The sequence below is a fragment of the Heterodontus francisci genome, unplaced genomic scaffold (genome assembly GCF_036365525.1).
Source record: "Heterodontus francisci isolate sHetFra1 unplaced genomic scaffold, sHetFra1.hap1 HAP1_SCAFFOLD_922, whole genome shotgun sequence".
NCBI lineage: Eukaryota > Metazoa > Chordata > Chondrichthyes > Heterodontiformes > Heterodontidae > Heterodontus > Heterodontus francisci.
Window position 1 is genome coordinate 40920 of NW_027142176.1, and position 24131 is coordinate 65050.

Consider the following 24131-nt stretch of genomic DNA (forward strand, 5'->3'; position numbering starts at 1 on the left):
AGAGCAGAGAGAGAGAATAAACCGGAGCAGAGAAAGAATAAACCGGAGCAGAGTGAGAGAATAATCCGGAGCAGAGGGAGAGAATAATCCGGAGCAGAGAGAGAGAATAATCCAGAACAGAGAAAGGGAATCAACCTCTATTCCTTTCCTATTCATGTATTTGTCAAGATGCCTCTTAAACGTCGCTATCGTACCTGCTTCCACCACCTCCCCTGGCAGCAAGTTCCAGGCACTCACCACCCTCTGTGTAAAGAACTTGCCTCGCACATCCCCTCTAAACTTTGCCCCTCGCACCTTAAACCTATGTCCCCTAGTAACTGACTCTTCCACCCTGGGAAAAAGCTTCTGACTATCCACTCTGTCCATGCCTCTCATAACTTTGTAAACCTCGATCATGTCGCCCCTCCACCTCCGTCGTTCCAGTGAAAACAATCCGAGTTTATCCAACCTCTCCTCATAGCTAATGCCCTCCAGACCAGGCAACATCCTGGTAAACCTCTTCTGTACCCTCTCCAAAGCCTCCACGTCCTTCTGGTAGTGTGGTGTCCAGAATTGCACGCAATATTCTAAGTGTGGCCTAACTAAAGTTCTGTACAGCTGCAACATGACTTGCCAATTTTTATACTCTATGCCCCGACCGATGAAGGCAAGCATGCCGTATGCCTTCTTGACTACCTTATCCACCTGCGTTGCCACTTTCAGTGACCTGTGGACCTGTACACCCAGATCTCTCTGCCTGTCAATACTCCTAAGGGTTCTGCCATTTACTGTATACATCCCACCTGCATTAGACCTTCCAAAATGCATTACCTCACATTTGTCCGGATTAAACTCCATCTGCCATTTCTCCACCCAAGTCTCCAACCGATCTATATCCTGCTGTATCCTCTGACAATCCTCATCACTGTCCGCAACTCCACCAACCTTTGTGTCGTCCGCAAACTTACTAATCAGACCAGCTACATTTTCCTCCAAATCATTTATATATACTACAAACAGCAAAGGTCCCAGCACTGATCCCTGCAGAACACCACTAGTCACATCCCTCCATTCAGAAAAACACCCTTCCACTGTTACCCTCTGTCTTCTATCACAGAGCCAGTTCTGTATCCATCTTGCCGGCTCACCTCTGATCCCGTGTGACTTCACCTTTTGTACCAGTCTGCCATGAGGGACCTTGTCAAAGGCTTTACTGAAGTCCATATAGATAACATCCACTGCCCTTCCTTCATCAATCATCTTTGTCAAAGAGCGTGAGGGACTGTGGGGGGTGAGGGTGAGGGACTGGGGGAGGGTGAGGGTGAGGGACTGTGGGGGGTGAGGGTGATGGATTGGGGAGGGTGAAGGACTGTGGGCGTGAGGGTGAGGGACTGTGGGGCGTGAGGGTGAGGGACGGGGGAGGGGGGTGAGTTACGGGGGAGGGGGGTGAGTTACGGGGGAGGGGGTGGGGGACAGGGGATGGGGTTGAGGGATAGGGGAGGAGGTTAAGGGATGGGGGAGGAGGGGGTGAGGGACAGGGGAGGGGGGGAATGGGTGAGGGATGGGGGAGGGGTTTGAGGGACGGGGAGGGGGTGAACGACGGGGGAGGGGGTGAACGACGGGGGATGGGGTGAACGACGGGGGAGGGGGTGAACGATGGGGGAGGGGGTGAACGACGGGGGAGGGAGTGAACGACGGGGGAGGGAGTGAATGACAGGGGAGGGGGTGAACGACGGGGCAGGGGGATGAGGGAAGGGGGAGGGAGGTGAGGGAAGGGGAGTGGGGTGAGGGACGGGGGAGAGGGGATGAGGGATGGGGCTGAGAGTGAGGGACAGGGACTGTGAGGTTCAGGGAAGTGACGCCATCGTCTCCTTATCTAAGGAAGGATACAGTTGTCACAGAGGGAGTGCAGTGGAGGGTCTTCAGACTCATCCCTGGGGTGGTGGGATTGTCTCAGGAGGGGAGATTGTGGAAACTGGGCCTGTATATTGTCTCTGGAGTTTATGATGGGTGGATGTTTCGAGGATGTTTCCTCTGGCTGCTGAGTCTCGAACCAGGGACACAGTCTCTGAATTAGAGGCCGGCTGGTTAAGACTGAGATCAGGAGGAATTTCTTTATTCAGAGGATGGTGAATCTATTAATTTTCTACCCCAGAGGGCTGTGGAAGCTCAATAGTGAAGGATGTTTGTGATGAAATATGGGTACAATCGACTTAATTAGGTCGAATTTAGATATAATGAATACATTACAGCATTTAGAATGAAAGATTGAATAAATGGTCAGTTTTCAGACTCTCTGAAATTCCCTTTAAGGGCAGAGTTAAAAATCCATGAACATCCCTGTTCCATTGGAATGTGAACCAGCAATGCCTTTTGAGTAAATGAGAGAGTTCCGTACTGATAACTATAATCCGAATGAGTTAATAATGTTAATGATATAAGACAGACTGACTTCAGGAGATGATCAATCACAAGGTGGAATGTTACCTACAAAACACACATGCCACAGAAACCCAATTTAACCCAAAAGGGAAAAAATTACTGCACAAATTTAATTAAAAAGCTTTTACGTATAAAACACATTTATGAAGTTCAGTCTTAGTGTTACTATAAAACACGATGAACATTTTGACCAGATAAAAGCTCACAACTTCATGAGAAGGGAATTCTCAGCAGATAATTAATTGGGAATGATATTACCATAATTGGGAATAAGTAATGATATTACCATATATGGATAACAAAAGCAGGAAAAACACGCCCAGAAAGGTAACAACTACATTCCTAAAGATGAGTTAATAGAGTAGAAACAGTATAAATGTGAGAGTTTTGAATCAGAAAATCAGGGGTATTGAATTCCTCATCAATGCTTCTCGACCAATGGTAAGAACAGCTGACTGCATGACAAGAGAATTCTGCTCTGAACTGAAAGTGTTTTGTCTTGTTAAGCAGGAGGATTACTCGGGGAATTTAAGGTAACAGTTTACTTCGAATGTTGATGGATATTTGAAGATAATTTGCTGTAACATTGTCAACATTGAACTTTTGGATTCTATTTTAGAAATAAGTTTATGTTTTCCACCACTTAGTAATCTTTGATATTGTAGTATACTTTTATTTTTATTTTTGGAGATACAGCACTGAAACAGGCCCTTCGGCCCATCGAGTCTGTGCCGACCAACAACCACCCATTTATACTAACCCTACAGTAATCCCATATTCCCTACCACCTACCTACGCTAGGGGCAATTTACAATGGCCAATTTACCTATCAACCTGCAAGTCTTTGGCTGTAGGAGGAAACCGGAGCACCCGGCGAAAACCCACACGGTCACAGGGAGAACTTGCAAACTCCACACAGGCAGTACCCACTTATCCACTTAAAAGTGCATTGCATGTTAAATTCTTTAATAAATATATCAAAGTTAATAAATCGTCTCATGTAGAGACGATACGTATTGAAGAAAGTTTCCCAGACCCTTATAATATCCAGGAAATTTATGGCTTAGCCTATTTTTAATAATTATGGCTTTCTGAAAGATGGTAATATTCTCTGTTAGTTTTCTTTCTTTGAGGGAAAACTAGTTCAATTCTTTGGACCCAAATAACTGTCTATAAGAGTTTGCCTGCTTTGAACTTAATTTAAAAAAATTCATTGGGATGTATTCCTGATTTGGTTTAGTCCCTATAAGGGGTTAAAGTTGTAAATCACTTCATGTTCAAGACAGAAATTGATAGCTTTCTGGATACTAATGACATCAAGCAAGGGGTCTGGGGAAAGTGGCATTGAGGTAGATGATCAGTCATGATCTAATTGAATGGCACAGCAGGTTCAATGGGCTGATGGCCTGCACCTGCTCTTATTTCCTAGAGTGTGTAGTTGGTCAGTGAGATCTTACTGTTTAATTAATATGAGCTACAGGGATGTACAAGGGCAAGCCTTATTCCTAAGAGGTAAGGCCCTTTAACAAGTTGTGCAGAGGACTCAATTACAGGCCCCCTCTTCCTCGATCCAGACCGTGCAGATGGATGGACCTACCTTGTGTCGCGATGTAATAGTTTGGATTCTTGTATCCCTGTAATAGAGATGGAGTGTGTTAGCACTGTGCTGTAAAAAGAGAGCAGTGTGTTCACATTGTGCTGTAACAGAGGAGCAATGAGTTTGCACTATGCTGTAATAGAGGATCAGTTTGTAATAGGGTAGAAGTGTGTTTGCTCTGTGCTGTAATAGTGGAGCTGTGCGTAATAGGGTAGAAGTGTGTTTGCTCTCTGCTGTAATAGTGGAGCTGTGTGTAATAGGGGAGCAGTGTATTTGCTCTGTGCTGTAAAAGAGGATCAGTTTGTAATAGGGTAGAAGTGTGTTTGCTCTGTGCTGTAATAGTGGAGCTGTGCGTAATAGGGTAGAAGTGTGTTTGCTCTCTGCTGTAATAGTGGAGCTGTGTGTAATAGGGGAGCAGTGTATTTGCTCTGTGCTGTAAAAGAGGATCAGTTTGTAATAGGGTAGAAGTGTGTTTGCTCTGTGCTGTAATAGAGGATCAGTTTGTAATAGGGTAGAAGTGTGTTTGCTCTCTGCTGTAATAGTGGAGCTGTGTGTAATAGGGTAGAAGTGTGTTTGCTCTCTGCTGTAATAGTGGAGCAGTGTGTAATAGGGGAGCAGTGTATTTGCTCTGTGCTGTAATAGAAGATCAGTTTATAATAGGGTAGAAGTGTGTTTGCTCTGTGCTGTAATAGAGGATCAGTGTGTAATAGGGTAGAAGTGTGTTTGCTCTGTGCTGTAATAGTGGAGCTGTGTGTAATAGGGGAGCAGTGTGTTTGCTCTGTGCTGAAATAGTGGAGCTGTGTGTAATAGGGGATCAGTGTGTTTGCTCTGTGCTGTAATAGAGGATCAGTGTGTAATAGGGGAGCAGTGTGTTTGCTCTGTGCTGAAATAGTGGAGCTGTGTGTAATAGGGGAGCAGTGTGTTTGCACTGTGCTGTAATAGGGAAGCAGTGTGTTTGCACTGTGCTGTAATAGTGGAGCAGTGTGTTTGCACTGTGCTGTAATAGGGGAGCAGTGTGTTTGCACTGTGCTGTAATAGGGGAACAGTGTGTTTGCACTGTGCTTTAATAGTGGAGCAGTGTGTTTGCACTGTGCTGTAATAGGGAAGCAGTGTGTTTGCACTGTGCTGTAATAGTAGAGCAGTGTGTTTGCTCTGTGCTGTAATAGGGAAGCAGTGTGTTTGCTCTGTGCTGTAATAGTGGAGCAATGTGTTTGCTCAGTGCTGTAATAGTGGAGCAGTGTGTTTGCACTGTGCTGTAATAGTGGAGCTGTGTGTTTGCACTGTGCTGTAATAGTGGAGCTGTGTGTTTCTTCTTCTTTGGCCTCCTTGTTTCGACAGGCAATGGGTAAGCGCCTGGAGGTGGTCAGTGGTGTGTGGAGCAGCGCCTGGAGTGGCTATAAAGGCCAATTCTAGAGTGACAGACTCTTCCACAGGTGTTGCAGATAAAGTTGGTTGTCGGGGCTGTTGCACAGTTGGCTCTCTCCTTGCGCCTCTGTCTTTTTTCCTGCCAACTACTAAGTCTCTTTGACTCGCCACATTTTAGCCCTGTCTTTATGGCTGCCCGCCAGCTCTGGCGAATGCTGGCAACTGACTCCCACGACTTGTGATCAATGTCACACGATTTCATGTCGCGTTTGCAGACGTCTTTATAGCGGAGACATGGACGGCCGGTGGGTCTGGTGCCAGTGGCGAGCTCGCTGTACAATGTGTCTTTGGGGATCCTGCCATCTTCCATGTGGCTCACATGGCCAAGCCATCTCAAGCACCGCTGGCTCAGTAGTGTGTATAAGCTGGGGATGTTGGCCGCCTCGAGGACTTCTGTGTTGGAGATACGATCCTGCCACCTGATGCCAAGTATTCTCCGGAGGCAGCGAAGATGGAATGAATTGAGACGTCGCTCTTGGCTGACATACGTTGTCCAGGCCTCGCTGCCATAGAGCAAGGTACTGAGGACACAGGCCTGATACACTCGGACTTTTGTGTTCCTTGTCAGTGCGCCATTTTCCCACACTCTCTTGGCCAGTCTGGACATAGCAGTGGAAGCCTTTCCCATGCGCTTGTTGATTTCTGCATCTAGAGACAGGTTACTGGTGAGAGTTGAGCCTAGGTAGGTGAACTCTTGAACCACTTCAAGAGCGTGGTAGCCAATATTGATGGATGGAGCATTTCTGACGTCCTGCCCCATGATGTTCATTTTCTTGAGGCTGATGGTTAGGCCAAATTCGGTGCAGGCAGCCGCAAACCTGTCGATGAGACTCTGCAGGCACTCTTCAGTGTGAGATGTTAAAGCAGCATCGTCAGCAAAGAGGAGTTCCCTGATGAGGACTTTCCGTACTTTGGACTTCGCTCTTAGACGGGAAAAGTTGAACAACCTGCCCCCTGATCTTGTGTGGAGGAAAATTCCTTCTTCTGAAGACTTGAACACATGTGAGAGCAGCAGGGAGAAGAAGATCCCAAACAGTGTAGGTGCGAGAACACAGCCCTGTTTCACGCCACTCAGGATAGGAAAGGGGTCTGATGAGGTGCCGCAATGCTGAATTGTGCCTTTCATATTGTCATGGAATGAGGTGATGATACTTAGTAGTTTTGGTGGGCATCCAATCTTTTCTAGTAGTCTGAAGAGACCACGTCTGCTGACGAGGTCAAAGGCTTTGGTGAGATCAATGAAAGTAACGTAGAGGGACATTTGTTCGCGGCATTTCTCCTGTATCTGACGAAGGGAGAACAGCATGTCAATGGTGGATCTCTCTGCCCGAAGGCCACAGTGTGCCTCAGGGTAGACGCGCTCGGCCAGCTTCTGGAGTCTGTTTAAAATGACTCGAGCGAAGACTTTCCCCACTATGCTGAGCAGGGAGATTCCACAGTAGTTGTTGCAGTCACCGCGGTCACCTTTGTTTTTATAGAGGGTGATGATATTGGCATCGCGCATGTCCTGGGGTACTGCTCCCTCGTCCCAGCACAGGCATAGCAGTTCATGTAGTGCTGAGAGTATAGCAGGCTTGGCACTCTTGATTATTTCAGGGGTAATGTTATCCTTCCCAGGGGCTTTTCCGCTGGCTAGAGAATCAATGGCATCACTGAGTTCCGATTTGGTTGGCTGTATGTCCAGCTCATCCATGACTGGTAGAGGCTGGGCTGCATTGAGGGCAGTCTCAGTGACAACATTCTCCCTGGAGTACAGTTCTAGGTAGTGCTCAACCCAGCGGTCCATCTGTTTGTGTTGGTCAGTGATTATGTCCCCTGATTTAGATTTGAGGGGGGCGATCTTCTTGATGGTTGGCCCAAGAGCTCTCTTCATGCCATCATACATTCCTCTGATGTTTCCGGTGTCTGAGGCCAGCTGAATATGACTGCATAGGTGTTGCCAGTAGTCATTTGCGCAGCGCCTGGCTGTTCTTTGTGCAGTGCTTCTGGCTGCTTTAAGTGCTGCGGATGTTAAATCGCTGGGGGCTTTCTTGTAGTTCAACAGTGCAATGCGCTTAGCGGCTATGACAGGTTCCAGCTCTTCATTATGAGATTGAAACCAGTCTGCATTTCTCTTCGCACGTTTGCCGTAGGTGGTCAAAGCTGACTCATAGATGGCGTCTCTGATGTGGGCCCACTTGGTCTCAGCATCCCCTGTGGGAGTGTTTTGAAGGGCTGTTACAAGTGAATTTAGAAATTTTTGTAACAGCTGTGGGTGAGAAATTCTGCTCGTGTTGATGCGCGGGTGGCCCTTCTGCTTGGAATGATGCAACTTCTTTGGTCTGAGTCTAACCTTGCTGCACACCAGGGAGTGGTCGGTGTCGCAGTCCGCACTGTGGAAGCTGCGTGTGATTTGAACACTGTTTAAGGCGGCTCGCCTTGTGACGATGAGGTCTAGCTGGTGCCAAAGACGCGATCTTGGGTGCCTCCATGAAACCTGGTGACGGTTTAGTGTGAAAGAACAAGTTGGTGATGCAGAGGTTATGATAGGTACACAACTCAAGCAGTCTCTGCCCGTTCTCATTCATCCTTCCAACGCCATAGCGCCCAAGGCAGGAGGGCCATGAGTCATGGTCGGCCCCAACCCTGGCATTAAAGTCCCCCAGCAGGAATAGGTGTTCGGTGTTGGGGATGCTGCTAATGATGTTATGGAGTTGCTCGTAGAACTGGTCTTTAACTTCAGGTAGGGAGCAGAGTGTTGGAGCATAGATGCAGAGTAGGTGTACTGGACCAGAGGTGGTGAGCAGTCGGATGGACAGTATGCGTTCCGAGCCATTTGAGGAAGGCTCTATCATGCTGAGCAAGGAGTTTCTGATGGCGAAGCCCACTCCATGCTGTCTTGGTTCTTCAGGATCCCTGCCCTGCCAGAAGAAGGTGTAGTCTTGCTTTCAGAGATCCGCGTCTCCTGAAGTGCTGCAATGTCCACATTGAGTCTACTGAGCTCAGTGTTAATGATGGCGGTCTTCCGAGGATCGTTGATTTGTGTAAGGTCTTCCGACAGGCCAGGACACATAGTTCTGATGTTCCAGCTTGCAAAACGAAGGGCTGGTACCTTCTTTCCTTTTTTTGTCCTGCTGTTTGGTGTTGTGTTGCAGTCCACTTTTCGGGCAATGACCCTGAGCTCCAAGCACCCATTGAAGCAGGTAGACTGTGGCGGGACAGAACCTTATTGACCGGGGGCTGCCCTGTTTGAGGCGGGCAGTAGCTGTCCAGTGAGGTGCGATGACCTCTCCCACCGACAAAGGCAACCTGTGGTGCCCAATCTCTATGCCAATTTAGCTGGACTTATAACCCGTAACTGCTGCCTTCCGTGTTGTTTCGGTCGCTGTGAGGCAACTATGGAGTGACCTCTCCATGGCGCATGCCTGGGCGAATGTATGGAGGTTGAGAGTTGCCAAGCATCAAAACACCCCTCTCGGCCTTTCTGGTGGGGTCCAAAGGAGTGAAGAGCATGACGTTTGGCACCAGTATGGCTGCAGGAACTGCCGGAAACATTCCAAAGGTGACACATGACCGCCTACGGGGTTCCGCTCTGGATTATCTGTTAGGGTTTACTTCCTTAGTCTTGGTCTCTCCCGAGACGCCCATAAGGCAGTGGGGTTGTTAGGGCCCCGATACAAGGGTAGGTGGATGCCAGTGGCAGGAGGTGGGGGGAAGGGGGTGCGGGGGTGCGGGGGGGAGGGGATGAGGGGGGAGGGGTGCGATGGGAAGGGGTGGAGGGAAGGGGGTGCGGGGCGAGCTGGGAAGGGGGCTGCAGTGGGCTAGGGGAGGGGGTGCAGGGGAAGGGGGTGTGGTGGGGGGAAGGGGTGCGAGGGAGGGAGAGGGGGTGGGGGAAGGGGGCCATGGAATAAAACATTTCATCAGCTCCCACCATCGCCACCGAGAAAGCTCACCGCGTCCTCCAGGAGGTGGGCGACAGCTTTGAGCGCCAGTACCAGCAGGAATTCGCCGACATTACGCTGCAGATGCGTTTCGAGCCGGACACCACCTGCGGGCTATTTGAAGGTGTGGCCGAGGAGCTGTTCCGCGATGGACTCAACTGGGGCCGCGTTGTGGCGTTTTTGTGTTCGGGGACACCTTTATTCCCAATAGGCCATCCACATCATGTAAACACATTCCTCATCCAGGCTTTTCCGATTGACATGTTCTTTTAACACCTGAAAGCTTTATTGCACAGGCTAATCTGGTGGCCACAACAATCACACCAAGTATGCACAGAACACCGAACAATGCACTGTGCTGTAATAGGGGAGCTGTGTGTTTGTTCTGTGCTGTAATAGGGGAGCTGTGTGTTTGCACTGTGCTGTAATAGGGGAACAGTGTGTTTGCACTGTGCTGTAATAGGGGAGCAGTGTGTTTGTTCTGTGCTGCAATAGGGGTGCTGTGTGTTTGTTCTGTGCTGTAATAGGGGAGCTGTGTGTTTGCACTGTGCTGTAATAGGGGAACAGTGTGTTTGCACTGTGCTGTAATAGGGGAGCAGTGTGTTTGTTCTGTGCTGCAATAGGGGAGCTGTGTGTTTGTTCTGTGCTGTAATAGGGGAGCTGTGTGTTTGCACTGTGCTGTAATAGGGGAACAGTGTGTTTGCACTGTGCTGTAATAGGGGAGCTGTGTGTTTGTTCTGTGCTGTAATAGGGGAGCTGTGTGTTTGCACTGTGCTGTAATAGGGGAACAGTGTGTTTGCACTGTGCTGTAATAGGGGAGCTGTGTGTTTGTTCTGTGCTGTAATAGGGAAGCAGTGTGTTTGTTCTGTGCTGTAATAGGGAAGCTGTGTGTTTGTTCTGTGCTGTAATAGAGGAGCTGTGTGTTTGCTCTGTGCTGCAACAGGGAAGCAGTGTGTTTGCACTGTGCTGTAATAGTGGAGCAGTGTGTTTGCACTGTGCTGTAAAAGGGGAGCAGTGTGTTTGCACTGTGCTGTAATAGGGAAGCAGTGTGTTTGCACTGTGCTGTAATAGGGAAGCAGTGTGCTTGCTCTGTGCTGTAATAGTGGAGCTGTGTGTTTGCACTGTCCTGTAATAGGGGCACAGGGTGTTTGCACTGTGCTGTAATAGTGGAGCAGTGTGTTTGCACTGTCCTGCAAAAGGGGAACAGGGTGTTTGCACGGTGCAGTAATAGGGGAGCAGTGTGTTTGCATTGTCCTGTAATAGGGGAACAGGGTGTTTGCACTGTGCTGTAATAGGGAAGCAATGTGTTTGCACTCTGCTGTAATAGTGGAGCAGTGTGTTTGCAATGTCCTGTAATAGGGGAACAGGGTGTTTGCACTGTGCTGTAATAGGGGAACTGTGTGTTTGCACTGTGCTGCAATAGTGGAGCAGTGTGTTGGCTCTGTGCTGTAATAGTGGAGAAGTGTGTTTGCTCTGTGCTGTAATAGTGGAGCAGTGTGTTTGCACTGTGCTGTAATAGTGGAGCTGTGTGTTTGCACTGTCCTGTAATAGGGGAACAGGGTGTTTGCACTGTGCTGTAATAGGGGAACAGGGTGTTTGCACTGTGCTGTAATAGTGGAGCAGTGTGTTTGCACTGTGCTGTAATAGGGGAACAGTGTGATCGCACTGTGCTGTAATAGTGGAGCAGTGTGTTTGCACTGTGCTGTAATAGGGGAGCAGTGTGTTGACACTGTGCTGTAATAGTGGAGCAGTGTGAATGCACTGTGCTGTAATAGGGGAGCAGTGTGATTGCACTGTGTTGGAATAGGGGAGCAGTGTATTTGCACTGTGTTGGAATAGGGGAGCAGTGTATTTGCTCTGTGCTGTAATAGGGGAGCAGTGTGTTTGCAAAGTGCTGTAATAGTGGAGCAGTGTGTTTGCTCTGTGCTGTAAGAGTGGAGCAGTGTGTTTGCACTGTGCTGTAATAGTGGAGCTGTGTGTAATAGGAGAACTGTGTGATTGCACTGTGCTGTCATAGTAGAACAGTGTGTTTGCACTGTGCAGTAAAAGTGGAGCAGTGTGTTTGCACTGTGCTGTAATAGTGGAGCAGTGTGATTGCACTGTGCTGTAATAGGGGAACAGTGTGATCGCATTGTGCTGTAATAGTGGAGCAGTGTGTTTACAAATTGCTGTAATAGTGGAGCAGTGTGAATGCACTGTGCTGTAATGGTGGAGCAGTGTGATTGCACTGTGTTGGAATAGGGGAGCAGTGTATTTGCACTGTGCTGTAATAGGGGAGCAGTGTGTTTGCAAAGTGCTGTAATAGTGGAGCAGTGTGTTTGCTCTGTGCTCTATGAGTGGAGCAGTGTGTTTGCACTGTGCTGCAATAGTGGAGCTGTGTGTAATAGGGGAACAGTGTGTTTGCACTGTGCTGTAATAGGGGAGCAGTGTGTTTGCAAAGTGCTGTAATAGTGGAGCTGTGTGTAATAGGAGAACTGTGTGATTGCACTGTGCTGTCATAGTAGAACAGTGTGTTTGCACTGTGCAGTAAAAGTGGAGCAGTGTGTTTGCACTGTGCTGTAATAGTGGAGCAGTGTGATTGCACTGTGCTGTAATAGGGGAACAGTGTGATCGCATTGTGCTGTAATAGTGGAGCAGTGTGTTTACACTGTGCTGTAATGGTGGAGCAGTGTGATTGCACTGTGTTGGAATAGGGGAGCAGTGTATTTGCACTGTGCTGTAATAGGGGAGCAGTGTGTTTGCAAAGTGCTGTAATAGTGGAGCAGTGTGTTTGCTCTGTGCTCTATGAGTGGAGCAGTGTGTTTGCACTGTGCTGCAATAGTGGAGCTGTGTGTAATAGGGGAACAGTGTGATTGCACTGTGCTGTAACAGTGGAGCAGTGTGTTTGCACTGTGCTGTAATAGGGGAGCAGTGTGTTTGCACTGTGCTGTAATAGTGGAGCAGTGTGTTTGCACTGTGCTGTTATAGTAGAGCAGTGTGTTTGCACTGTGCTGTAATAGGAGAACTGTGAGTATGCATGTGCTGTAATAGGGGAGCAGTGTGTTTGCACTGCTCTGTAATAGTGGAGCAGTGTGTTTGCACTGTGCTGTAATAGTGGTGCAGTGTGTTTGCACTGTGCTGTAATAGCGGAGCAGTGTGTTTGCACTGTGCTGTAATAGGAGAACTATGAATTTGCTCAGTGCTGTAATAGGGGAGCAGTGTGATTGCACTGTGCTGTAATAGGGGAGCAGAGTGTTTGTACTGTACCTTAATAGGGGAGCAGAGTGTTTGCACTGTGCTGTAATAGGGGAGCAGTGTGTTTGCACTGTGCTGTAGTAGTGGAGAAGTGTGTTTGTACTGTGCTGTAATAGGGGAACAGTGTGTTTGCACTGTGCTGTAATAGTGCAGCAGTGTGTTTGCACTGTGCTGTCATAGTGGAGCAGTTTGTTTGCACTGCGCTGTATAGGGGAACAGTGTGATCGCACTGTGCTGTAATTGTGGAGCTGTGTGTTTGCACCGTGCTGTCATAGGAGAGCAGTGCGTTTGCACTGTGCTCTAATAGTGGAGCAGTGTGTTTGCACAGTGCTGTAAGAGTGGAGCAGTGTGTTTGCACTGTGCTGTAATAGGAGAACAGTGTGATTGCACTGTGCTGTAATAGTGGAGCAGAATGTTTGCACTGTGCTGTAATAGGGGAACAGTGTATTTGCACTGTGCTGTAATAGGGGAGCAGTGTGTTTGCACTGTGCTGTAATAGGAGAACTGTGAGTTTGCTCTGTGTTGTAATAGTAGAGCAGTGTGTTTGCACTGTGCTGTAATAGTGGAGCTGTTTGTTTGCACTGTGCTGTAATAGGGGAACAGTGTGATTGCACTGTGCTGCAATAGTGGAGCAGTGTGTTTGCACTGTGCTGTAATAGGGGAGCAGTGTGTTTGTACTGTGCTGTAATAGGGGAAAAGTGTGTTTGCACTGTGCTGTAATAGGGGAGCAGTGTGTTTGCAGTGTGCTGTAATAGGAGAACTGTGAGTTTGCTCTGTGCTGTAATAGTAGAGCAGTGTGTTTGCACTGTGCTGTAATAGTGGAGCAGTGTGTTTGCACTTTGCTGTAATAGGGGAGCAGTGTGTTTGCACTGTGCTGTGATGGGCGAGCAGTGTGTTTGTGCTGTTTTGAAATAGGGGAACAGTGTGTTTGCACTGTGCTGTAATAGGGGAGCAGAGTGTTTGTACTGTGCTATCATAGGGGAGCAGTGTGTTTGCTCTGTGCTGTAATAGGGTAGCAGTGTGTTTGCACTGTGCTGTAATAGTGGAGCAGTGTGTAATCGGGGAACAGTGTGATTGCACTGTGCTGTAGTAGTGGAGCAGTGTGTTTGCACTGTGCTGTAATAGTGGTGCAGTGTGTTTGCACTGTGCTGTAATAGTGGAGCAGTGTGAATGCACTGTGCTGTAATAGGGGAGCAGTGTGTTTGCACTGTGCTGTAATAGGAGAACTGTGAATTTGCTCTGTGCTGTAATAGGGGAGCAGTGTGTTTGCACTGTGCTGTAATAGTGGGGCAGTGTGTTTGCACTGTGCTGTAATAGGGGAGCAGTGTGTTTGCTCTGTGCTGTAATAGGGGAGCAGAGTGTTTGCACTGTGCTGTAATAGTGGAGCAGTGTGTTTACACTGTGCTGTAATAGAGGAGCAGTGTGAATGCACTGTGCTGTAAAAGGGGGGCAGTGTGTTTACACTGTGCTGTAATAGTGGAGCAGTGTGAATGCACTGTGCTGCAATAGTGGAGCAGTGTGATTGCACTGTGTTGGAATAGGGGAGCAGTGTGTTTGCACTGTGCTGTAATAGTGGAGCAGTGTGTTTGCACTGTGCTGTAATAGTAGAGCAGTGTGTTTGCACTGTGCTGCAATTGGAGAACAGTGTGTTTGCTCTGTGCTGTCATAGTGGAGCAGTGTGTTTGCACTGTGCTGTAATAGTAGAGCAGTGTGTTTGCACTGTGCTGTAATAGGAGAACAGTGAGTTTGCTCTGTGCTGTAATAGGGGAGCAGTGTGTTGGCACTGTGCTGTAATAGCGGAGCAGAGTGATTGCACTGTGCTGTAATAGTGGAGCAGTGTGTTTGCACTGTGCTGTAATAGGGGAGCAGTGTGTTTGCACTGTGCTGTAATAGGAGAACTGTGAATTTGCACAGTGCTGAAATAGGAGAACTGTGAGTTTGCACTGTGCTGTAATAGTAGAGCAGTGTGTCTGCACTGTGCTGTAATAGTAGAGCAGTGTGTTTGCACTGTGCTGTAATAGGAGAACTGTGAGTTTGCACTGTGCTGTAATAGTGGTGCAGTGTGTTTGCACTGTGCTGTAATAGCGGAGCAGTGTGATTGCACTGTGCTGTAATAGGAGAACTGTGCATTTGCTCAGTGCTGTAATAGGTGAGCAGTGTGTTTGCACTGTGCTGTAATAGTGGAGCAGTGTGTTTGCACTGTGCTGTAATAGGGGAACAGTGTGATTGCACTGTGCTGTAATAGGGGAGCAGAGTGTTTGTACTGGCCTTAATAGGGGAGCAGTGTGTTTGCACTGTGCTGTAATAGTGGAGCAGTGTGTTTGCACTGTGCTGTAGTAGTGGAGCAGTGTGTTTGTACTGTGCTGTAATAGGGGAACAGTGTGTTTGCACTGTGCTGTAATAGTGCAGCAGTGTGTTTGCACTGTGCTGTCATAGTGGAGCAGTTTGTTTGCACTGCGCTGTAAGAGTGGAGCAGTGTGTTTGCACTGTGCTGTAATAGGGGAACAGTGTGATTGCACTGTGCTGTAATAGTGGAGCAGAGTGTTTGCACTGTGCTGTAATCGGGGAACAGTGTGTTTGCACTGTGCTGTAATAGGGGAGCAGTGTGTTTGCACTGTGCTGTAATAGGAGAACTGTGAGTTTGCTCTGTGCTGTAATAGCAGAGCAGTGTGTTTGCACTGTGCTCTAATAGTGGAGAAGTTTGTTTGCACTGTGCTGTAATAGGGGAACAGTGTGATTGCACTGTGCTGCAATAGTGGAGCAGTGTGTTTGCACTGTGCTGTAATAGGGGAGCAGTGTGTTTGCACTGTGCTGTAATAGGGGAAAAGTGTGTTTGCACTGTGCTGTAATAGGGGAGCAGTGTGTTTGCAGTGTGCTGTAATAGGAGAACTGTGAGTTTGCTCTGTGCTGTAATAGTAGAGCAGTGTGTTTGCAATGTGCTGTAATAGTGGAGCAGTGTGTTTGCACTTTGCTGTAATAGGGGAGCAGTGTGTTTGTGCAGTTTTGAAATAGGGGAACAGTGTGTTTGCACTGTGCTGTAATAGGGGAGCAGAGTGTTTGTACTGTGCTGTCATAGGGGAGCAGTGTGTTTGCTCTGTGCTGTAATAGGGGAGCAGTGTGTTTGCACTGTGCTGTAATAGTGGAGCAGTGTGTAATCGGGGAACAGTGTGATTGCACTGTGCTGTAGTAGTGGAGCAGTGTGTTTGCACTGTGCTGTAATAGTGGTGCAGTGTGTTTGCACTGTGCTGTAATAGTGGAGCAGTGTGAATGCACTGTGCTGTAATAGGGGAGCAGTGTGTTTGCACTGTGCTGTAATAGGAGAACTGTGAATTTGCTCTGTGCTGTAATAGGGGAGCAGTGTGTTTGCACTGTGCTGTAATAGTGGGGCAGTGTGTTTGCACTGTGCTGTAATAGGGGAGCAGTGTGTTTGCTCTGTGCTGTAATAGGGGAGCAGAGTGTTTGCACAGTGCTGTAATAGTGGAGCAGTGTGTTTACACTGTGCTGTAATAGAGGAGCAGTGTGAATACACTGTGCTGTAAAAGGGGAGCAGTGTGTATACACTGTGCTGTAATAGTGGAGCAGTGTGAATGCACTGTGCTGCAATAGTGGAGCAGTGTGATTGCACTGTGTTGGAATAGGGGAGCAGTGTATTTGCACTGTGCCGTAATAGGGGAGCAGTGTGTTTGCAAAGTGCTGTAATAGTGGAGCAGTGTTTTTGCACTGTGCATTAATAGTGGAGCAGTGTGTAATCGGGGAACAGTGTGATTGCACTGTGCTGTAATAGTGGAGCAGTGTGTTTGCACTGTGCTGTGACAGGGGAACAGTGTTTTTGCACTGTGCTGTAATAGGGGAGCAGTGTGTTTGCACTGTGCTGTAATAGTGGTGCAGTGTGTTTGCACTGTGCTGTAATAGGGGAGCAGTGTGTTTGCACTGTGCCGTAATAGGGGAGCAGTGTGTTTGCAAAGTGCTGTAATAGTGGAGCAGTGTTTTTGCACTGTGCATTAATAGTGGAGCAGTGTGTAATCGGGGAACAGTGTGATTGCACTGTGCTGTAATAGTGGAGCAGTGTGTTTGCACTGTGCTGTGACAGGGGAACAGTGTTTTTGCACTGTGCTGTAATAGGGGAGCAGTGTGTTTGCACTGTGCTGTAATAGTGGTGCAGTGTGTTTGCACTGTGCTGTAATAGGGGAGCAGTGTGTTTGCACTGTGCTGTAATAGGAGAACTGTGAATTTGCTCTGTGCTGTAATAGGGGAGCAGTGTGATTGCATTGTGCTGTAATAGTGGAGCAGTGTGTTTGCACTGTGCTGTAATAGGGGAACAGTGTGTTTGCACTGTGCTGTGATAGGGGTGCAGAGTGTTTGTACTGTGCTGTAATAGGGGAGCAGTGTGTTTGCACTGTGCTGTAATAGGGGAGCAGTGTGTTTGCACTGTGCTGTAATAGGGGAGCAGTGTGTTTGCACTGTGCTGTAATAGTGGAGCAGTGTGTTTGCACTGTGCTGTAATAGGGGAGCAGTGTGTTTGCACTGTGCTGTAATAGTGGAGCAGTGTGTTTGTACTGTGCTGTACTAGGGGAACAGTGTGTTTGCACTGTGCTGTAATAGTGCAGCAGTGTGTTTGCACTGTGCTGTAATAGTGGAGCAGTTTGTTTTTACTGTGCTGTAATAGGGGAACAGTGTCATCACACTGTGCTGTAATAGTGGAGCAGTGTGATTGCACTGTGCTGTAATAGGGGAGCAGTGTGATTACACTGTGCTGTAATAGTGGAGCAGTGTGAATGCACTGTGCTGTAATAGTGGAGCAGTGTGATTGCACTGTGTTGGAATAGGGGAGCAGTGTATTTGCACTGTGCTGTAATAGGGGAGCAGTGTGTTTCCACTGTGCTCTAATAGTGGAGCAGTGTGTTTGCACTGTGCTGTAATAGTAGAGCAGTGTGTTTGCACTTTGCTGTAATAGTAGAGCAGTGTGTTTGCACTGTGCTGTAATTGGAGAACAGTGTGTTTGCTCTGTGCTGTAATAGTGGAGCAGTGTGTTTGCACTGTGCTGTTATAGTAGAGCAGTGTGTTTGCACTGTGCTGTAATAGGAGAACTGTGAGTATGCATGTGCTGTAATAGGGGAGCAGTGTGTTTGCACTGCTCTGTAATAGTGGAGCAGTGTGTTTGCACTGTGCTGTAATAGTGGTGCAGTGTGTTTGCACTGTGCTGTAATAGCGGAGCAGTGTGTTTGCACTGTGCTGTAATAGGAGAACTATGAATTTGCTCAGTGCTGTAATAGGGGAGCAGTGTGTTTGCACTGTGCTGTAATAGTGGAGCAGTGTGTTTGCACTGTGCTGTAATAGGGGAACAGTGTGATTGCACTGTGCTGTAATAGGGGAGCAGAGTGTTTGTACTGTGCCTTAATAGGGGAGCAGAGTTTTTGCACTGTGCTGTAATAGGGGAGCAGTGTGTTTGCACTGTGCTGTAGTAGTGGAGAAGTGTGTTTGTACTGTGCTGTAATAGGGGAACAGTGTGTTTGCACTGTGCTGTAATAGTGCAGCAGTGTGTTTGCACTGTGCTGTCATAGTGGAGCAGTTTGTTTGCACTGCGCTGTATAGGGGAACAGTGTGATCGCACTGTGCTGTAATTGTGGAGCAGTGTGTTTGCACCGTGCTGTCATAGGGGAGCAGTGCGTTTGCACCGTGCTGTCATAGGGGAGCAGTGCGTTTGCACTGTGCTCTAATAGTGGAGCATTGTGTTTGCACAGTGCTGTAAGAGTGGAGCAGTGTGTTTGCACTGTGCTGTAATAGGAGAACAGTGTGATTGCACTGTGCTGTAATAGTGGAGCAGAATGTTTGCACTGTGCTGTAATAGGGGAACAGTGTATTTGCACTGTGCTGTAAAAGGGGAGCAGTGTGTTTGCACTGTGCTGTAATAGGAGAACTGTGAGTTTGCTCTGTGTTGTAATAGGGGAACAGTGTGATTGCACTGTGCTGCAATAGTGGAGCAGTGTGTTTGCACTGTGCTGTAATAGTGCAGCAGTGTGTTTGCACTGTGCTGTAATAGTGGAGCAGTTTGTTTTTACTGTGCTGTAATAGGGGAACAGTGTCATCACACTGTGCTGTAATAGTGGAGCAGTGTGATTGCACTGTGCTGTAATAGGGGAGCAGTGTGATTACACTGTGCTGTAATAGTGGAGCAGTGTGAATGCACTGTGCTGTAATAGTGGAGCAGTGTGATTGCACTGTGTTGGAATAGGGGAGCAGTGTATTTGCACTGTGCTGTAATAGGGGAGCAGTGTGTTTCCACTGTGCTCTAATAGTGGAGCAGTGTGTTTGCACTGTGCTGTAATAGTAGAGCAGTGTGTTTGCACTTTGCTGTAATAGTAGAGCAGTGTGTTTGCACTGTGCTGTAATTGGAGAACAGTGTGTTTGCTCTGTGCTGTAATAGTGGAGCAGTGTGTTTGCACTGTGCTGTTATAGTAGAACAGTGTGTTTGCACTGTGCTGTAATAGGAGAACTGTGAGTATGCATGTGCTGTAATAGGGGAGCAGTGTGTTTGCACTGCTCTGTAATAGTGGAGCAGTGTGTTTGCACTGTGCTGTAATAGTGGTGCAGTGTGTTTGCACTGTGCTGTAATAGCGGAGCAGTGTGTTTGCACTGTGCTGTAATAGGAGAACTATGAATTTGCTCAGTGCTGTAATAGGGGAGCAGTGTGTTTGCACTGTGCTGTAATAGTGGAGCAGTGTGTTTGCACTGTGCTGTAATAGGGGAACAGTGTGATTGCACTGTGCTGTAATAGGGGAGCAGAGTGTTTGTACTGTGCCTTAATAGGGGAGCAGAGTTTTTGCACTGTGCTGTAATAGGGGAGCAGTGTGTTTGCACTGTGCTGTAGTAGTGGAGAAGTGTGTTTGTACTGTGCTGTAATAGGGGAACAGTGTGTTTGCACTGTGCTGTAATAGTGCAGCAGTGTGTTTGCACTGTGCTGTCATAGTGGAGCAGTTTGTTTGCACTGCGCTGTATAGGGGAACAGTGTGATCGCACTGTGCTGTAATTGTGGAGCAGTGTGTTTGCACCGTGCTGTCATAGGGGAGCAGTGCGTTTGCACCGTGCTGTCATAGGGGAGCAGTGCGTTTGCACTGTGCTCTAATAGTGGAGCAGTGTGTTTGCACAGTGCTGTAAGAGTGGAGCAGTGTGTTTGCACTGTGCTGTAATAGGAGAACAGTGTGATTGCACTGTGCTGTAATAGTGGAGCAGAATGTTTGCACTGTGCTGTAATAGGGGAACAGTGTATTTGCACTGTGCTGTAAAAGGGGAGCAGTGTGTTTGCACTGTGCTGTAATAGGAGAACTGTGAGTTTGCTCTGTGTTGTAATAGGGGAACAGTGTGATTGCACTGTGCTGCAATAGTGGAGCAGTGTGTTTGCACTGTGCTGTAATAGGGGAGCAGTGTGTTTGCACTGTGCTGTAATAGGGGAAAAGTGTGTTTGCACTGTGCTGTAATAGGGGAGCAGTGTGTTTGCAGTGTGCTGTAATAGGAGAACTGTGAGTTTACTCTGTGCTGTAATAGTAGAGCAGTGTTTTTGCACTGTGCTGTAATAGTGGAGCAGTGTGTTTGCACTTTGCTGTAATAGGGGAGCAGTGTGTTTGCACTGTGCTGTGATGGGCGAGCAGTGTGTTTGCACTGTGCTGTAATAGGAGAACTGTGAGTTTGCACTGTGCTGTAATAGTAGAGCAGTGTGTCTGCACTGTGCTGTAATAGTAGAGCAGTGTGTTTGCACTGTGCTTTAATAGGAGAACTGTGAGTTTGCAAAGTGCTGTAATAGTGGAGCAGTGTGTTTGCACTGTGCTGTAATAGGGGAGCAGTGTGTTGGCACTGTGCTATAATAGTGGAGCAGTGTGTTTGCACTGTGCTGTAATAGGGGAGCAGTGTGTTTGCACTGTGCTGTAATAGGGGAACAGAGTGTTTGCACTGTGCTGTAATAGGGGAGCAGTGTGTTTGCACTGTGCTGCAATAGTAGAACTGTCAGTTTGCATTGTGCTGTAATAGTAGAACAGTGTGTTTGCACTGTGCTGTAATAGGGGAGCAGTGTGTTTGCACTGTGCTGTAATAGGAGACCTGTGAGTTTGCTCTGTGCTGTAATAGGGGAGCAGTGTGTTTGCACTGTTCTGTAATAGTGGAGCAGTGTGTTTGCACTGTTCTGTTATTGTGGTGCAGTGTGTTTGCACTGTGCTGTAATAGTGGAGCAGTGTGTTTGCACTGTGCTGTAATAGGGGAACAGTGTGTTTGCACTGTGCTGTAATAGGGGAGCAGAGTGTTTGTACTGTATTGAAAAAGGGGAGCAGTGTGTTTCCAGAGTGCTGTAATAGGGGAGCAGTGTGTTTGCACTGTGCTGTAATAGTGCAGCAGTGTGTTTGCACTGTGCTGTAATAGTGGAGCAGTTTGTTTGCACTGTGCTGTAATAGGGGAACAGTGTGATCGCACTGTGCTGTAATAGTGGGGCAGTGTGAATGCACTGTGCTGTAATAGTGGAGCAGTGTGATTGCACTGTGCTGGAATGGGAGAAAAGTGTATTTGCACTGTGCTGTAATAGTGGAGCAGTGTGTTTGCACTGTGCTCTAATAGTGGAGCATTGTGTTTGCACTGTGCTGTAATAGTGGAGCAGTGTGTTTGCACTGTGCTGTAAGAGTAGAGCAGTGTCTTTGCACTGTGCTGTAATAGGGGAACAGTGTGATTGCACTGTGCTGTAATAGTGGAGCAGTGTGTTTGCACTGTGCTGTAATAGGGGAACAGTTTGATTTCACCGTGCTTTAATAGTGGCGCAGTGTGATTGCACTGTGCTGGAATAGGGGAGAAGTGTATTTGCACTGTGCTGTAATAGTGGAGCTGTGTGTTTGCACTGTGCTCTAATAGTGGAGCAGTGTGTTTGCACTGTGCTGTAAGAGTAGAGCAGTGTCTTTGCACTGTGCTGTAATAGGGGATCAGTGTGTTTGCACTGTGCTGCAATAGGGGAGCAGTGTGTTTGCACTGTGCTGTAATAGGGGAGCAGTGTGTTTGCACTGTGCTGTAATAGTGGAGCAGTGTGTTTGCACTGTGCTGTAATAGGGGAACAGTGTGACTGCACTGTGCTTTAATAGTGGAGCAGTGTGTTTGCACTGTGCTGCAATAGGGGAGCAGTGTGTTTGCACTGTGCTGTAATAGGGGAACAGTGTGTTTGCACTGTGCTGTAATAGGGGAGCAGTGTGTTTGCACTTTGCTGTAATAGGAGAATTGTGATTTTGCTCTGTGCTGCAATAGTAGAGCAGTGTGATTGCACTGTGCTGTAATAGGGGAGCAGTGTGTTTGCACTGTGCTGTAATAGGAGAACTGTGAGTTTGCTCTGTGCTGTAATAGTAGAGCAGTGTGTTTGCACTGTGCTGTAATAGGAGAACTGTGAGTTTACACTGTGCTGTAATAGTAGAGCAGTGTGTCTGCACTGTGCTGAAATAGTAGAGTAGTGTGTTTGCACTGTGCTGTAATTGGAGAACAGTGTGTTTGCTCTGTGCTGTAATAGTGGAGCAGTGTGTTTGCACTGTGCTGTAATAGTAGAGCAATAGGTTTGCACTGTGCAGTAACAGGAGAACTGTGAGTTTGCTCTGTGCTGTCATATGGGAGCAGTGTGTTTGCACTGTGCTGTAATAGCGGAACAGTGTGATTGCACTGTGCTGTAATAGTGGAGCAGTGTGTTCGCACGGTGCTGTAATAGTGGTGCAGTGTGTTTGCACTGTGCCGTAATAGGGGAGCAGTGTGTTTGCACTGTGCTGTAATAGGAGAACTGTGAATTTGCTCTGTGCTGTAATAGGGGAGCAGTGTGTTTGCACTGTGCTGTAATAGTGGAGCAGTGTGTTTGCACTGTGCTGTAATAGGGAAACAGGGTGTTTGCACTGTGCTGTAATAGGGGAGCAGAGTGTTTGCACTGTGCTGTAATAGGGCAGCAGTGTGTTTGCACTGTGCTGCAATAGGGGAGCAGTGTGTTTACACTGTGCTGTAATAGTGGAGCAGTGTGAATGCACTGTGCTGTAATAGTGGAGCAGTGTGTTTGCACTGTGCTGGAATAGGGGAGAAGTGTATTTGCACTGTGCTGTAATAGTGGAGCTGTGTGTTTGCACTGTGCTCTAATAGTGGAGCAGTGTGTTTGCACTGTGCTGTAAGAGTAGAGCAGTGTCTTTGCACTGTGCTGTAATAGGGGAACAGTGTGATTGCACTGTGCTGTAATAGTGGAGCAGAGTGTTTGCACTGTGCTGTAATAGGGGAACAGTGTGTTTGCACTGTGCTGCAATAGGGGAGCAGTGTGTTTGAACTGTGCTGTAATAGGGGAGCAGTGTGTTTGCACTGTGCTGTAATAGTGGAGCAGTGTGTTTGCACTGTGCTGTAATAGGGGAACAGTTTGATTGCACTGTGCTTTAATAGTGGAGCAGTGTGTTTGCACTGTGCTGCAATAGGGGAGCAGTGTGTTTGCACTGTGCTGTAATAGGGGAACAGTGTGTTTGCACTGTGCTGTAATAGTGGAGCAGTGTGTTTGCACTGTGCTGTAATAGGGGAACAGTGTGTTTGCACTGTGCTGTAATAGGGGAGCAGGGTGTTTGCACTGTGTTGTAATAGGGGAGCAGTGTGTTTGCACTGTGCTATAATAGGGGAACAGTGTGTTTGCACTGTGCTGTAATAGTGGAGCAGTGTGTTTGCACTGTGCTGTAATAGGGGAGCAGTGTGATTGCACTGTGCTGTAATAGTGGAGCTGTGTGTTTGCACTGTGCTGTAATAGGGGAGCAGTGTGTTTGCACTGTGCTGTAATAGGGGAACAGTGTGTTTGCACTGTGCTGTAATAGGGGAGCAGTGTGCTTGCACTGTGCTGTAATAGGAGAACTGTGAGTTTGCTCTGTGCTGCAATAGTGGAGCATTGTGTTTGCACTGTGCTGTAATAGGGGAGCAGTGTGTTTGCACTGTGCTGTAGTAGTGGAGCAGTGTGTTTGCACTGTGCTGTAATAGTAGAGCAGTGTGTTTGCACTGTGCTGCAATTGGAGAACAGTGTGTTTGCTCTGTGCTGTCATAGTGGAGCAGTGTGTTTGCACTGTGCTGTAATAGTAGAGCAGTGTGTTTGCACTGTGCTGTAATAGGAGAACAGTGAGTTTGCTCTGTGCTGTAATAGGGGAGCAGTGTGTTGGCACTGTGCTGTAATAGCGGAGCAGAGTGATTGCACTGTGCTGTAATAGTGGAGCAGTGTGTTTGCACTGTGCTGTAATAGTGGTGCAGTGTGTTTGAACTGTGCTGTAATAGGGGAGCAGTGTGTTTGCACTGTGCTGTAATAGGAGAACTATGAATTTGCACAGTGCTGAAATAGGAGAACTGTGTGTTTGCACTGTGCTGTAATAGTAGAGCAGTGTGTCTGCACTGTGCTTTAATAGTAGAGCAGTGTGTTTGCACTGTGCTGTAATAGGAGAACTGTGAGTTTGCACTGTGCTGTAATAGTGGTGCAGTGTGTTTGCACTGTGCTGTAATAGCGGAGCAGTGTGTTTGCACTGTGC

At 47.7% G+C, this 24131-nt stretch overlaps 1 protein-coding gene across 1 annotated transcript in view; it reads right to left on the reverse strand.

The window, feature by feature from the left end:
* LOC137366713 (receptor-type tyrosine-protein phosphatase eta-like) overlaps window positions 1–24131 on the reverse strand; it is a gene marked incomplete at both ends in the record, with an annotated part of 278322 nt that overhangs the window by 40642 nt on the left and 213549 nt on the right. The window contains one exon of the mRNA XM_068028378.1: window positions 4019–4055. Coding sequence (XP_067884479.1) covers window positions 4019–4055 — 37 coding nt within the window. The remainder of the gene's footprint in view (window positions 1–4018; window positions 4056–24131) is intronic.